The sequence below is a fragment of the Odontomachus brunneus genome, unplaced genomic scaffold, assembly GCF_010583005.1.
Source record: "Odontomachus brunneus isolate Ranch 3 - 2012 unplaced genomic scaffold, Obru_v1 Obru_scaffold_157, whole genome shotgun sequence".
Taxonomy (NCBI): domain Eukaryota; kingdom Metazoa; phylum Arthropoda; class Insecta; order Hymenoptera; family Formicidae; genus Odontomachus; species Odontomachus brunneus.
Window position 1 is genome coordinate 435,138 of NW_022639607.1, and position 15,761 is coordinate 450,898.

A 15,761-nucleotide genomic window follows, 5' to 3' on the forward strand; every position below is an offset into this window, starting at 1 on the left:
ATAAGAAAGAGAAAGAGAGAGAGAGAGAGAGAGAGAGAGAGAGAGAGAGAGAGAGAGAGAGAGAGACAACATGCACATACACAATCATTCCCACTCACAGAAAATCAGAGTTATTCGATTCGACACTTTCAATTGCATTAAAAATTAAATACGCGTCATGCGACTGCCGATAACAATCGACGCTTATCGTAGCTTCCATCCCCCGGCGGATGATGGCGATCACATCGGATGAAATATTAATTTCGCACGTGGGGGTTTGCGAACTGTGTACCTCTCGCGAGTTGACTTTCCGGCCGTAATCGACTTTCGCGTGCGCGCGATTGAAAATCATCAGCGAGATGGAATAGAGTGGAGCAAAGGGGAGAGAGGGAAGACAACATGAACGGGAAGGTACGGTCCGTGAATCGCGCGGCCGGAAATAAATCGAGAGACGCGATGGCGTGTACACTATGCTGTTTGGTGTGTTTTGCGCGCTGCAGCGCATCCTTCAGCGTTTCTGATGTGTTCTTTAAGCCCGTTTCCATCATGGATCATGTAGAAGTTCAGCGAGATCGCGGGAGAATGGAAACGCACGGGCGGCGCGAATTGCGAAAGAAACTCTGGCGTGTGCAAGGACGGATACGCGAGAGAAAGAGAGAGGGTGGAGGAGGGGGAGGGGGAGAGAGAACAGATCCTTTGAACGTGCGCGCTTTTATCGTCGCCGTTCTTGGCGAGATACGTCAGTCTCGTGTCCACGGGGAATTCAGCCGAAAGCTCTCGCCATCACGTCCGCGATGCTCTCGTAATATGCATAATTGCGTCCGCGGTGACGCACGGGCGCAGCCGCTTATGAATGAGCGTGAAGAGACACGGCCACATAGGGTTTCGATCTCGAAATAGGTCGGGGAAAAATCCGAGGGTATCGATCGTCCCTTTAGGCGCGACCTCGTTTATATCTCATCGACGGTACTCCGTTAACCTTCTCTGAGATGAATTTATTAAAATCAGAAAGGAATTCGCTAAAATTAGAAGAAAATTTATTTATGAATTTACTTAATTTTCATGTTATATATATTACATTTAATTTTATTATTATACACAGAAAAAAGGACATTCTTGTTTTTACATTTTCATTTTTTACACATAAATCTTTAAACGAAATTACATAGCATTAAACGAAAATATCACGTACCATTATATCAACGTGTTAAACGAAATAATAATTGTTAACTTGAGTATATTAATTTTAAATGAATACCAATGGTTTTCTGTATAATTTTATTGTATTTAATTTTATTATATTTAATTTTAAAGTGATATATATATATATATATATATATATATATATATCAATATGACATTTCAACTATAGTATGACGAGATTTACCTCTCCCTCTCTCTGTAGAATTTTGTAGTGAATATTTATTCAAAGTAATGTTCGTTATTTTTTATCGACAATGTTCGGATTAAAAGAGAAAAATTGCGCGTAAATTTAAATGTATATGTATGTGTGCCAGTGTTCCTGAAAAGATCGAACTCTCCGACTCGTATGTGGCCCTTTATCACTTGTGATTGTCACGTCAAAGTATCGCTGCAATTATTTCGACGTGTACAACATCTAAATTGGATAAAATCGGGAAATACGCGTGATCGAAACACACGTATGCCAACTTGCAGCTTTTCAGTTTCGCGATGCTCTACGGATGCGAGAAAATTAACGTATCTTTCGTCGCTTCGTGTGAATATTAACGTATGCTAACCTTTGAAATCAGTTACACTTCGTTACATCGATGATATTAGCGTCCATTAACTGCGCCAATTTGGGATAATGAAATGTCACGCAACCGCGTAAAAGCTAGTCTAATATTTTAGAGAATTCGGTAATTGCGTCGGCGGCTCGCGCAGGCATTACCGTGTGTATTCGTTGTAGGAAAATTGCTACGAAATGTCGCATATTTATTTCGCTCACATTTCAAACTTTTACTCAGCAGCGAGACAAGGAGAATTAATACTGACGAGGGGAATTAATTCTACACAAACGTAATCGCAATTTCATCATGTCTAATTTTCTAAACTTGTTGGAATGGAATTTCACTCGAAGAGCAGAGTGACCAGCGCACGAGAGTCACTCGAATTTGAGAGTGACTTTTCATTTACAGAAGGTGTAAATTTTCACCTCTGAACCGTCGAGTGAATATTTTCGCTCGGAATTGAGGAGTGAATCTGATATTATTGCATTGTGTGTCACAGAAACACATCCGCTCTAATCGATTGAAACACTCGCTCATATGAAATCACTTTTGCTATTGTGGTTTTGAGCGTTCTCGCTGTCGCTTTGAGCGAAAATACTACCAATTTTCGCTCGAGCGAGATTTCACTCCAAGACATTTAAAGAGAATTATCGTGAAGTTCACATAACACCGCGGTTTTATCGCTCACAACCCGTTCCCCTGTGCGCGATCGAGCGCCTAAGTCCGAATAATAGTCAGCGGTGATAGCGCAATAGCGGCGGCGTGAGACTTATGGCTGGATTATTGCCCCTGTCTGCGCCTTTCGGACGCACGTGGACGCGGGGAAAGACGTCGGGGCGGGAGGGTGGGCACAGTTCGTGGGCGGACTGCGTAACGGTGTCGGTGAATTATTATAATCTCCCGGCGAACGGGACGAATTTTATTTCGAAATCAGTCGCCCGCAGACGTGATCGTAATTCTCATTATTTCCGGAGCGCGCGGGGAAACTTTTCGTGCCGTCGGTGACTGCTGTGGAAGCCGATTTACTCCCGGGGCACCGCGAAAAACAAAAAGAAAATAGCTGCAGAAATTATCGGGCTATCTCTCGGCGCGTCTCCTCGTCGCAAAAAGGTCATTGCAGATTGAACGAAGAATTCGTCATTAAAATTAAGCACCCACGGAACGGCGTACACACTCCCAATCTCGATGAAGGGACAGTTGATGATGCAATTATCTCTGTCTTTCTTCTCTTTTTATTCTTCTTTCTCTCGCTATCTATGTCTCGCTTCTTCCTGAAAGTACTCTTCGGCCTTTCGCGACAGAAGTACAAAAAACGCCCGGACTTCGTCGAGTATCTCCGGGACAAGCTGAGGAGTTCGGAGGGCGAAGGTGAAATCGTCCGTTTCCCTTTTTGTCCCTTTAATAGAAGGAAAGAAGGAGAGCGAGCGAGCGCGAGCAACGGAATAACGAGAGACGGGGAAGGTTGGGTGTCGTTCTGAAATCTCTCTCTCTCTCTCTCTCTTTCTCTTGGATATAAAGTGAAATTGATGGCCCGCATTTACCGGCGCGCGTCAATGTGTCGGTGGAAACACGCGCGAGGGTTACTAGGTAGCGCGATGCGCGCTGTCGATCTCGTCCGTGATGCATCTCGTACGATGACGTTAATATAAAAGGTTCGCACGAGACGATGTTAACGCGCTCGCGCGATATACGTGCATGTGTGCGTAATGCATATTTAAGATGTACAACGCCAAATGAGCGTGTACAGTCGCGAGAGCGACGATATTCTGGTGTTTATTTAAGGATAGCGCAATTACAACAGTTTACTGATTTATTATTTCATGATTAAACGCGCACACACATATAGAGAGAGAAAGAGAGAGAGAGAGATACGCGCGTGCGTACGCGCGTTTGACGATTGTACGTGTGTACGGCCCGACAATTTGCATATGCTTATTCGTTCCGCGACAATTGCCGCCCTAAAGGGATTGTTTACATTTCTCGCGAGCGCGATATTCATTAGGTCTCATCTCGTACATACAAATGATAACGAGCGAAATAAATTTCGTTACGTCATAAATTACGGATGCAACAACACGGCGCGAAGGACCGGACGTGTAACGTGCTAAAGCGAAGCAAATTAATACTGCGTTTCTGCATATTTGCACGTATGCGTTTAATTGCGGCGCGGCGGCTAGGAGTCTCGCATTAATTAGCGGCGAAAATTACGGCGCGTTTTTGTCATCGGGATTATATCGCGATTAAATCGCAGAAGCTTTTATAACCTTTATAACGCTTTCTGATTCGGTAACTGTTTCCTTCTCGTTCGCACCTCTTTCCCTTCCGCGACGCGTCGCGTTCGTTCTGGAGCCTCCGGCGAGTTCAACGGCGGGGTCGGATGAAGTCGCGACTGTCGAGGGTGGCAGAAGGGGAGAAAAAAGAGAAAAGAACGGTTATACGACCCTTATCGAGTCGCATGCCGGCAGCGTAGGCGCGACAACACAATTACGCGCGGCTTGTTGCGAGCTGAAAGAAAACAACGAAAGAAAGGGAGCGAAGGTCCCGCGGTTGATTTAGGCGGGACGATAAATCACGGTAAATTCGGGCGACGCGATAAATTATGCGCCGCGCGACAAAGGAAGTCGACCGGAAAAATGGCGAAGATACGGAGAATTTACGTCACCGTGCGCGCGGCGGTCCGAGCGGCCAATAATGGCCGTATGGGAAGCCTTCGGTGGTGAAGCTATGTGCCCAATGAGTTATACGGCACATAAATGTAAAAGAAATTTATTAAGCCTCAAGGTCGTGAAACGGCTGCCGACCTGGCGGACCTCCTTCCGCCGTGAACACGGCCGGAAGCCGCTGATCCGTCGCATTTTCCGCAAAACGTAAAAACGTAAGCGCCGTGCGGTCGCGAGATTCGCGAGGCTGTGTTCGATTATCGTCGATGCCAAACCGAGGAAGCTCACGGGAACTTATCATCGAGCGTTTTTCTTTTGGGAACGTTTCTGCGCCGTGACGAAATAGAAATGAGAACGAAAGAGGCAGACAGACAAACGCGTTTATTATCGCTCTAAGGGCTCAGCCCTTTAAAGTCTCTATTAATAGTCGTTAAGTTGAAACTTGTTTCACGCGAGGTAACTAGGCCTGAATTTAGAATTAGATGCGAGTGTTTCAGTTGAGTCGCGCAGTCGCAAATACAACATCACGAATCATCGTATAATTCAGACACAGAACTCTGATATCACTTGAAATTCAGGTCGAGTATCTTGAGATGAGTTTTGATAACTATTAATATGGGACTCAGACTTGAATTTAGAGTTAGATGTGAGCGTTTCGGTCGAATTGCAATTACAAATGTAACGTCACGAATATCGTGTGATACAAAAACTCTAATATAACTTGAAATTCAGGTCTGAGTATCTCACGTGAGAGAAATTTCAAGTAAGGACTATTGACACGGACATTCCTTCAGAAAAGGAGTTAGAAAAATCGATAGTACGAGAAGATATATATTTAAGATACAATTTCAAATAGAAGTTACATATGTAGTTGTACGTGTTGGCGTATTTGTTGGAAAATGAAAGAAAATTCAGCTGACGATAAGAGGGAGAAAGAAAAAAAAAAGTAGAAAAGACAGGCAAATGGATCGCGGCTCTCCTAGCTATCCTTGGAAAATATTTCCAAGATTGAAATTCCGGCGATGACGGGAAAGGATTTCCGGCTACAAAGGCAAATTGGCGAACGCGGTAAGGGCATACATTTAGCGCATTTGCAATGCCAATCGGCCCGGGCGCGTTCGGAGGAGACGAAAAAATTCCGCGACGGGATATCACGTAGACGGCCGCGCAATCGCTTCGTCTCACCTCGCCTCGCATCGTTCCGCCTCGCGTGGGAATTATATGCGCCGTGAGGGAAATTTATGAAGCTTTTCAAACGTATGCGCTCTTCGCCGTATAGCCGCACGGCCGCGGTATTAAAATGCGCACCTATAAATAATTTTTTCCCCACATCGCGCACAAATGCGCGCGCGCTCCCCTCTCCTTGAGAGATCTAATTGACGCGCTTTTCGTCGTCGGGGTATTCGCGCGCTTGACGTGAACAGACGAGAGGAACGCGACACGACATCCGTCTCGTTCGTCCCGCGGAATATTGCTCGAGAAATCGACGTTCGACACGCGAATCCCCGAGGAGAGACGGGCGGCCAACTTTCCCGCAAGATCGACGCGACGAGTCGAAGTTTCGCGGGGAATTTCATCGGCAATTCAGTATGCATAGAAAAACTCGATATTCCGCGGTAAGCTGCACTTCGCGCAGCAGCGGGAGAGGAGCAGGAGGAGGAGGGTTGATAAATATTCCGCGCGTCGATACATCTCGCGGTCTCTCGACGTGCCTATAACCGCGTATAGAATAACGGATGAACGCGCGTCCTAAGCGCGGCCGCAGTCCGCAATCGTAATGATAATCGATCGCACGTCCCGGGACGTAACCGGTTCGCGCCTCAGGTCGGCGCGATATGCAAAACAATTCTGCTTATATATCACGGCGGAGAGAGGAGCGTGAGCGAGCGTACATACATACGTACGTACGTTCCGTACATTCGTTGTGTAGCGAAGCGGCGTTTGACAGAGCAATGTTTCCCTCCCGGCAAAACGTATAGCACTCGATCGTGCGAAATGGACCGAGCGCGAAACGCGAGCGGCACGGCGGAACAAAAACGACAAGCGTGAGTTGCGGCGCGTTACGACGTAATGTAAAGGCCACGAGGCGTCCTGAGCGAAAAAGTTTTCTCGTTATCCATCCATCCGCCCGGGGACTGTCGAGCGAAAAAAGGCCGGTAAATTGCGGGTCCGCAATTCCGCCAAAGCGACTGGCTGCGTCGGGCGGACTGATCCATACGGATGTTTCAATCGCGCCGACGTCGGCGGCGGCGTTACACCCCATAATCCGCGCGCGCGTCTCATTCACGGTCTGAATCGCGCCGAGATCCCGGTGTGTACCGACAAAATGAGACGTTGAGGGAGAGCGCGAGGGAGAGAGGATCGAGTCCGAGTAATATCCGCAGTGGGACGCGCGACTTTAAGTGGATCTTTTTTGCGCGTTTTTAAGTATCGCACGGCTCGCGCGTCGGATGCGCTATAAATATTTCACCATAAACTCCCTATAAATATTTAACACGCGTCCCAGGTACTTCACTGCGCCGATCTACCATCGCCGCTCTCCTCTGTCGATCTGTCTTTCTCGAACTTTTCCCCCTTTTCTGCCCCCCGCCCCTCCCCCCCGACAGTGTAAATAAATTTACATCGCAGTCTCGACGTATCGAAGTCTCGCGCGGCGCGCTCTCGAGGTATTCCGCGCAATTTACAGCGTCTTACAGCGCGATAACGCGGAGACGAAATTGCGGGATCGAAGTAATTGGCTCCGAGGATTAACGTTCACGCCCGTTCTCGCGCGATCGTACCCAGCGTGGCGCAATTTCGGGCGAGAAAACGCGATTCGTAATTTCGCGCGGCGCAGTCCGCGGCAGAGAGACGCGCGTAAATATATCAAACGTCGGGAAGTCAAATAACGATTGGGCGCGAGAGGATAGAAGAGCAGAGTAGCAGGGAGGGACAAGGGGAGAGAGCCCCATTCAAAAAAGTGGTTCTGCCACTCGAATATTAAGTTGAGTCGGAAATTTGTTTACTTTGCGTCGAAGCAACTGTCTCTTCGATTAAATTTTATGATATTCTTGTGTAAAGGGAATAAATTCTTCTTTTCAATACACTAGAATGAGCTTTTCTAAAACTTGTCGCGAGTATATTAATTTTAGGACTGTTATCAAGAAGATATTTTTTGCCCAAGAGAATTGTTACTTAAAAGAAGGAAAGTGAACGATCGCGCAGAATAAAATAATATTTTTCTCTGTGTACGTATCACGGACCATTTTCCAGCAGATTTTCTAGCAAATGCGAGAAAGTAGCGATACATTTAAACTGTGATATCTAGAATTCTATTCTACCTGGACCGACGGAACATTTTTTTCACACAATGCGACGCCAACGCCTATGTCGAAAATTGGTCGACTTCATTCCCGCGAATCGCGAGATCATTTTCGCTCGCGATATCCCGCAGTTATTTTAATGCCGGGTGCGAACGATTCGCCGACACTGCGGCGGAAACTGCGAGCGGCATTGGCTGCTTTGGATGGAGCGAGGAGAGAGAGAGAGAGAGAGAGGAGAAGGGAGGGATCATCAGACATCTATCGATCTGCCTCTTGTCGATATGAATATCTATTAGACGTAATTGATGTCTACCATCAGGCGTAGCGAATGTCGCAGTAAACGTCAAATCGGTCTCGCTTCGCTCTGACTGATCGGTGTTGTGAAAACGCTTCGGCTCCGATAGACGAGCTGCCAGCGGATTGTCTCCTGGAAAAATTTCGCTGTCGTTGGAGCCATCGGAGATATTGAACCGTGCTCTCCCTTTCTCTCTCTCCCTCTCCCTCCCTCTCTTTCTAGTAGCCGTTTCGTTCGATGCGCATTGGCTATACACAGTGTGTATCGGAAATAGCCGGCTAAAACCGAGGAATTCTCCCGCAGCACGTCATTTCAAATTTAATTGTTTTAATTCCGATTGCGAAATTCCCCGCGAGTCGCGCAATAAAAGCTTGTTTCAACTGTAATTGTTTTACGCCGTAGCCTTTGACGAGAGTTTTGTTGCGTTATTTCTATCTATCTATCCTTCTCTCTCTTTCTCTCCCTGTCCATCCCTGTCCCTCTTTCTCTTTCCCCTTTCGCTTTTTCCCCGAGAAAGTGACGGTTAGCTAAAAAAATTAAGGCGGAAGAACTAACAAGCACGCGTGTTCTTGGTTAATTAGAGCGCAGCAGCGCGTCAAAAACTGCAATGGGGTACAAGAGCTATCGTCCGGTCAAGATACTTAGGAGGCGAAAGGAACTTTCAACGTCGGGTCGACAGCAAGATTTAGATGCGGTAATAAGTTAAAGAGACGGGAAAAGAGGAAACTGACGGCGGCTAAGGAGGGAGGGGGGTCTGCGAAGTTTGTGGGAGTGATAGGAGGACAGTAACGCATTTAATGAAAGAGTACGGCGGGCGCACGAGAGAGGGACGGAGAACGCGCGAGAAAGTAGGGAGAAAAAAAAGGGAAAGGTGTTGAGCACTGAGAACGACGAGTTAAATTGGATGGAAGAAGCGATGAGAAAGGGGAAAGGGGGAAAGACAGACGGAGAGAAAGAGAAAGAGAGGGGATGAAAAACGGGAAATACAGAGCGAGAGACGGTCGAATTTAAGAGGCGGTACAAAGACAACGGTAATGCAGAAATAATTGAAGTCGCGAGATTAATGCACCGGTATATAAACGCTCCTCAGTATGTTAATTAGAGGACATTAAGCGCACGACACTTATTTCCGTCTCTGCTTCCCTCTCTCTCTCTCTCTCTCTCTCTCTCTCTTTCTCACCCTCCGAAAGCATCTCACGCGACGAATGATCGCGCGAGCAATGAAAGATCTCGTAACTAAAACATGCTCTCGTGCAAAAATTCGGCGAGTAAACTTTCCGTAATTTAAGTCGGGACACAACGATACGCGCGTATCGTTATAATATAATATCTCCATTGTCATTACAACGTCGCAGTAGTACAGGTGCGCAGTAAATTGTTAATATGAATATTAATACGATCGCTGATAGTGTTGTTAAATAACGGAGTACTGCCGATGTTATGGTAATTATTCTAATATTAGTTAACAAGATACGTAAGTGGACACGCGCGCTTGACCAAAATTGATTCACAGTTCGTTTATGAATCGCGGTGGGAGATTAATTCCGCGTCCAAGATATTATCCCGTCCTGTACACACGGTATCCAAATATCCATGTCATCATATTCACCGTCATCATAACCGCCGCCCGAGCCCTCTCTGCAAACAGGAAGAATCGACCTACGCGAAATAGCCGCGCGAATCGATTCCCCGCACTAGATACACACACAAACACACAGATTATTCGCCTGTCTATCCAGCGTGATACTCCATTCTGCAGCGACTCATTGAAACCCGTGTCGCAAAATTCACGGTGGGAACGTCTCTTTCACAGGGCTCGACGCCTTTCCGTCGCGAATTTCAATTTAAAAGTCATAAAGAACGACACGTCGCTCGCGCGCGAATATAATTGACGCTCCCGAACTTTCCCGCGAACGTCGCCGCGGCGACGCCGAAAGCGGAAAAATCGGCCCGGCGATAAATCTCTTTCCTGGACGCGCGCGAAACGCGGTTCGGTAATGCCGGACGAGCCGATCCCGCGATATATCCAGCGTTTACAAGCGAGAATCGAGCTGTGTCCGAGCGCGTGTCGAGCCCTACTTGGCGGGACACCCGAAATCCTGTCGCTCGCTCAATACCTCGCTCTCTCTCCCTATGTCCTGTCGTCCTCCTGCGCCGCCACCCTCTCCCACCCCGGTTCAGAAGAAGAATCGATACATACCTGAAGTATTCCGCGTATCTGTCCGCTCTTGGTCTCGACGATGCGCGAGGCGTAGCGGGTCGCAGGCTGAGAGGCTGCCCGGCCGTCGTCGGTCAGGCTTAGCAGGACGATCAGCAAGGCGAGTCCTACGCAGGAGCGCCGGGTAGACTTGGGTCCGATCGGGGTCCTCGCGACCAGCGGCCGGCTCCGGGCCGCCGGCTGGCATGGCAGCAGCATGACAGCATTTGCTGGCGGCCACCTGCAGCGACGCCACCAGCATAACCGCGCGGCGACCTTGATCGTCGAGGTCGGCGAGAGGACAGCCGAGGTCGAGAGCCGGCCGGGACGGACCTCGGGGAAAACGATCTCGGGTCCCGCGGACAGTCCGCTAATTCGCCCGATCACGTGGCCCCGTGCCCGTCGCGAATTTGCGAATCGCGCTCTGCCGCGACGCTTCTTCTATTCCACCGTCGCCTGGCGGCTCTGCTTCTGACACTTTTCGGCCGGCCGATCGACCGCGCGTCCGACCGGAGTCCAAGTTAAATTGCTCTCAAAACATCTTGAATGAGAAAGTTGGACGGCGACGAAGCCCGGCTGTCTCCGCACTCGTCGTCGAGATGCGGCGGGACGTTGTTGGGCGGACGCTGTCGAGAGCTTCGTTCTGTAAGCACAAACGAGAATCCCGATATACACGGGGAAAATGTCGTAGCAAAAATTACGTTAGAATCATATTTCCTTTCACAACGTTTCCTGCAGAGCTGCAATGTGATGTAATTGCAGCGTAAATTAAGGCAAAAATGCCTGAAAGTATCTGGACATTTTAATTATTTTGATCTTTATGCAAATAGTTAGTGCAAATAGTTTCTTAATATAAAATATACACACATATTGGATATGTACACATACAATATATTCTCTATGTTGAAAGTTTGAATATTCGTATTTAAACAGCAAAACAAGAATGTCCAGGAATAGATACATGTACGGGAATTGACGCTTTTGACTTTATTCCGGTAAGCTAGACGATCTAATCTTTAAGTTTCTTGAGGTGGAATATCATTCGAGACGAACGAAAAGTGGTAGTACTTTCTCTCGAGGCGATAGTGAAAGTACTGCCACTCGGAATCGCAAAAGAGTGGATGTCTCTCTCAAGTTTGGAAAGGATCTGATTCCATATGAGCGAATGTTTCAGTCGATTAGAGTGAATACATTCCTGCGATCGTGGAGTACGCCAGTTCACTCTTCAATTTCGATAGAAAATATTTACTCGTCGATTCAGAGTGAAGGATTCACTCTACGGTCCGTATTAATTACTTGAAATTCATTTCAAGTGAGATTTCCAGATTCGAATTCAGAGTCAGATGAAAGTTTCTCAATTGAATCGCGATCGCAAATACAAATATCAGATATAGCGTAACTGAGCTGCAAAAATTTGAATATAATTCTGAATAAAAATATGGATATTCTGTATGAGACAAGTTTCAGATGTCGATTATTAACACGAATCTTAAGAGGGTGCTGCGTACCGAATGAAATAATGCAATTTTGTAGTTTGCACTGTTTTTCTATTTGGTCGCATAGAATGCTTTTGAGAATGAAAGAACAAGTGTCAATACATGGAAAGACACAAAATATTGTATCAAAAAATATTTTTATTTGCAAACTTTTTTTCCGCAATATTTTTCTGTGCATTCGTACTTTCACTCTGTGAAAGCGTTTGCAATTCTATGCAACCAAATAGAAAAATGGCGCAAAACTACGAAACTACATTATGTCGGTGTCTAAAATTCCTTTAATGAGCGAAGAATCACTCGAACTTGAGTGACACTGTTCTACTTTCCGAGTGAAATTTTACCTTAAGAAAGATAGAGAGTACCCGGCATAAGAAAAGCACTCAGGTAATTAGAATAATTTTGTAGTAAAAAGTTAAACGCCTTTTTTTTTAATATATAGTAATGTGTCGGTCATAATTCTGTATGATTCACATGATTACAAAAACTTTGTTATAATTTTTAATGCATTATTTTCTCCGTTATGTACGCGTATGTATGTATGTGTGTGTGTGTGTGCTCCACTAGCGAGATTTCTTGTTTCTTTTCTCAGCGACGAGACTTTCCGCGCGTTTATTAAAGCGATGGGATACAGATGAAAATCGATCAGATCGCCGTTCCACGGGCTAGATGGGGAACAGACTCGCGTTTCCCGTTCTATTCCGTCGCGGGAATGCATTCCGCGGTGGAATCTACTTTGTTTGTGCCCGAAGCCGTCATCCGCGAGAATGGGCTTTTGTCCACGCTTATAATTACAACAATAGGCTTATCAATGCGAACGAATCTCGCTCGGGGGATTGCCATTCGTCATTTTTTTCTTTCCCCCCTTTTTTATGAAAAATCGTTGATCCATTCGATATCGCGTCCGGTTTCGCGGTGAATCCAGTCGCGGCGCAATGCATCGGCACGACGCGACGCGCCGATTCGATCGATCGTCAGTTTCCGAATTCATGTAATTCGGAATTGGAGCGTGCAACGTGCAATGCGATTAGTATGCTTGATTTTTTTGCGATGGTGGAGTCGCCCGCCATTTATAAGCCGCGCGGATGTACTAAGGAGATGCAATTTCGATTCTTGAAAAAATTTATTTTTTCTCATGAAAATTAAATACTCTTCAATTGATTCTCTCCTATTCGATTTAATCGATTATTTCAGAGGAAAATTGACTCGTTGATTCATCGATTTTGTTATATTTAATTCAATAAAAAGTCACACTGCGTCCGACATTCCATCCAATCAAGTGTCGCTTTAGGTTTGCGTAATGTAGAAGAAACTCGATGTTGCCTGGATTTCTTATTATCTAGAATATTTAAAATTAAATTCTTATAAAGTGTCAAGGGAGTGAAGTCAGAGGGAAGAGGTGAATGCTCAGGTTTCATGTAGCTTATATTTTGATGCAAACTTTAATAGGTCAAAGGGTTTAGGAGTGAATAGAGAGTATACAGAGACAGATATTATATTATATATATATATATATATATATATATATATATATATATAAATTATAGAAGTAAGATACATATGATAAATTTGACTGTAAGCCAAATAACTTGGAAATAACTTGGATCTTTCTTTTTCTTCTCTCTCTTCTCCAAGAAGAAACTAGGATTTTAAGCAATCAAAATTCTTATTACTTCTTCAGCTTAAGAGTGAAGATGTATGATAAGATATAATTCAATACATTCAATTTGTTAGTTATATTGAATAGAAAGAAAGATTTGTCAAGCTCCTTAATTAATTCTTACTACAATTTTTCGTAGTGAGAAGTTTAAGAAATCGACTCTTGATTCAATTTATATGATTAGTTCTTGCTATTTAGATTTAAAATCGAAAATCAAGATTCTTATTAAAAAATCGCCCATTTCTAGTGGGTTCCTATATGCGGCGGACAATGTTTTAGGAAACTTTTAATACAAGTTGTTTTGTTGTAACAATTACTCGTAAAATTATCAATTTCGCGAGCAGTCGCTGCAGGTGGCGAAGAGGTCGTACGGAGAACCAGTTTCGCCAGTGACTATTCATGGCGAAATTAACCCGTTCAATCGCTTTGTTAATTAATTCTACCTGTTAATTAATTCTACCGCATGACCGAGGCAACAACCAAGTCGTAGCGCTAATCAAATCCGAATTTACCCCTAAACCTCCAAGCAAACCCCATAAATCACTCCTACCGTCTTTTCTCTGTCGCGGACAAGAGTTTATGGAAATCTGACAGCCGTTGGGAATCGAAAATAATTGATTCAAATCTCCCTCTTGATAATCACGCTAATCTTAAGGCGAGTCGTGTAAGAAACAAATAAAAGCAGGAATTAAAATTGCTTCTTTCTCGCCCCTGACAGAGTCACGTTACAATCGTGATCGACACGACGACAGAGCAGAGCTGAGCTGTCTCGCGCAGAGTCTCTCCCTGGAGAAGGTGGTGGAATTCACGTGGTCGGAGTCGCGGTGTCCATCGACGCGCTGTCGCTCATTTGCTCGCAAAAAGCGTCGCCGAACTCTCCCCGGCAGCGAGTAAACCGCTAGGCAACACTCGCTGCAACAACGACGACGACAACGACGGCGGCGGTCGCATTATCTTAAGTTCTGCGTCGCGAAACGAGAAGAGAAAGGAGACACGCAGGATACGGCAACTGCAGACGGTGCTCGATACCACGGAGAGAAAGGGGGAGAGGGGGGGGGAAGGCAGCATCGGGGTAGATGCGAGAGGGTAGATAGCGAGACACTGATTGCGAAACTTACCTTCCCGCAGGACATTTCGCCGATCAACTCTTTCCTTCTGGCTTCAATCTACCTCTCTCCTCTACTCCGCATTCTCCTTTCTCTCTCCCTTTCTCCGCGTCACCCCTCATCGTTTCCACTTAGGGTTAACGACGACGACGAGGAAGGTGTCGTCGCTCCGATCCGAACTTTCCCTCGCTTTCGCTAACGATATCTCGCCACCGATGGTTGATTTAAATTTTTAATCGCGACTGCATTATCCACCCCTCCCGCCTCCCCACGACTTGTGCGCTCTATTTGCGTCTCGTCAGACGAGGTTTTTTTTTTCTCTTCGTTTCATCTGTTTGTTTCTTTCCCTTTTCCATTCACGGCCGAGCCGCAGCACCGCGTCGGTCGCTCGGCGTGTTTATTAATTCGGCGCTGACGGGAAACAGATTAATTAGAAGGCGGATTGCGGAATTATACACGCAGTACAAACCAATTTCTTGGGCTGGCGCGATCGCGGCAGCAACGGCGAGAAGATAATGCGTTTCATCAGCTTCCGACGCGCGTCGTCCGTTGGCCGGCAATTTTTCTCGCTCGAGGAAGCGGAGACCGCGTAACTTTTTCTTCGTTTTCTTCCGCTCCTCTTTCTCTCTCTGTCTTTTTGTTTTTTATTTTTCTCAATCATTTCGTCGGGCGTGCGCGCCTTAATGGATTTTCTCGTTATAATTCCCCACCGCGCGTGCGCGCGCATAAAATAGTATCTCGGCGGGCGCTTACGTAAATGATTAAACTCTTAAGTGAATCCACTTAGTCGACGCGGATACGTTTCGCCGCGTCGAGGTGGAGTCGTGGCTCGCCCATACGCGTTTGCACGTTTCACTTGCGTAATGTGATTTATCTCACGTAAATGGATGGCGAAGAGAGTCGACTGGACGGGAGGAAGGGAGGAAGGATATACGGTTTCTTTTGGCAACGGCGTCACCCCGTACAGCCTGTACATTCTCCGCGGCGCACATCGACAACTCGGTGCCGCGGGACGAAAAATTGGCGACGATAATAGATACGGGATGGTCGCGTCCTCCCTCCGCCGGAAGAAGTTCTTACGATAAATTACAACTTTGATATTCAGAACTTTCCAGGTCCGTGGGAGAAATACGAGATAAAGTTCCCTGTTCCGGTTTATTTTTCGCGAATCGACGCGCCCCCGTTCCACCCCTTTCTCCTCTTCCCCTTGGAGTCATTACGATACCGTGATTTACATTCGTTCCCTCCCATCGTCTGTTTTCAACTAATATCACCTATTTTGTGATATTTCGCCTCCTGAATGAGCATACTCTGGATT

At 46.1% G+C, this 15,761-nt stretch overlaps 1 protein-coding gene across 11 annotated transcripts in view; it reads right to left on the reverse strand.

Moving 5' to 3' along the window:
- Positions 1–15,761, reverse strand: part of LOC116850861 (neuroligin-1-like) — a 299,291-nt gene that overhangs the window by 45,093 nt on the left and 238,437 nt on the right. For all 11 annotated transcript variants that reach the window (XM_032829626.1, XM_032829628.1, XM_032829629.1 and 8 more), the window contains one exon: positions 10,188–10,827. In XM_032829626.1, coding sequence (XP_032685517.1) covers positions 10,188–10,403 — 216 coding nt within the window. In that variant the 5' untranslated portion in view covers positions 10,404–10,827. The remainder of the gene's footprint in view (positions 1–10,187; positions 10,828–15,761) is intronic.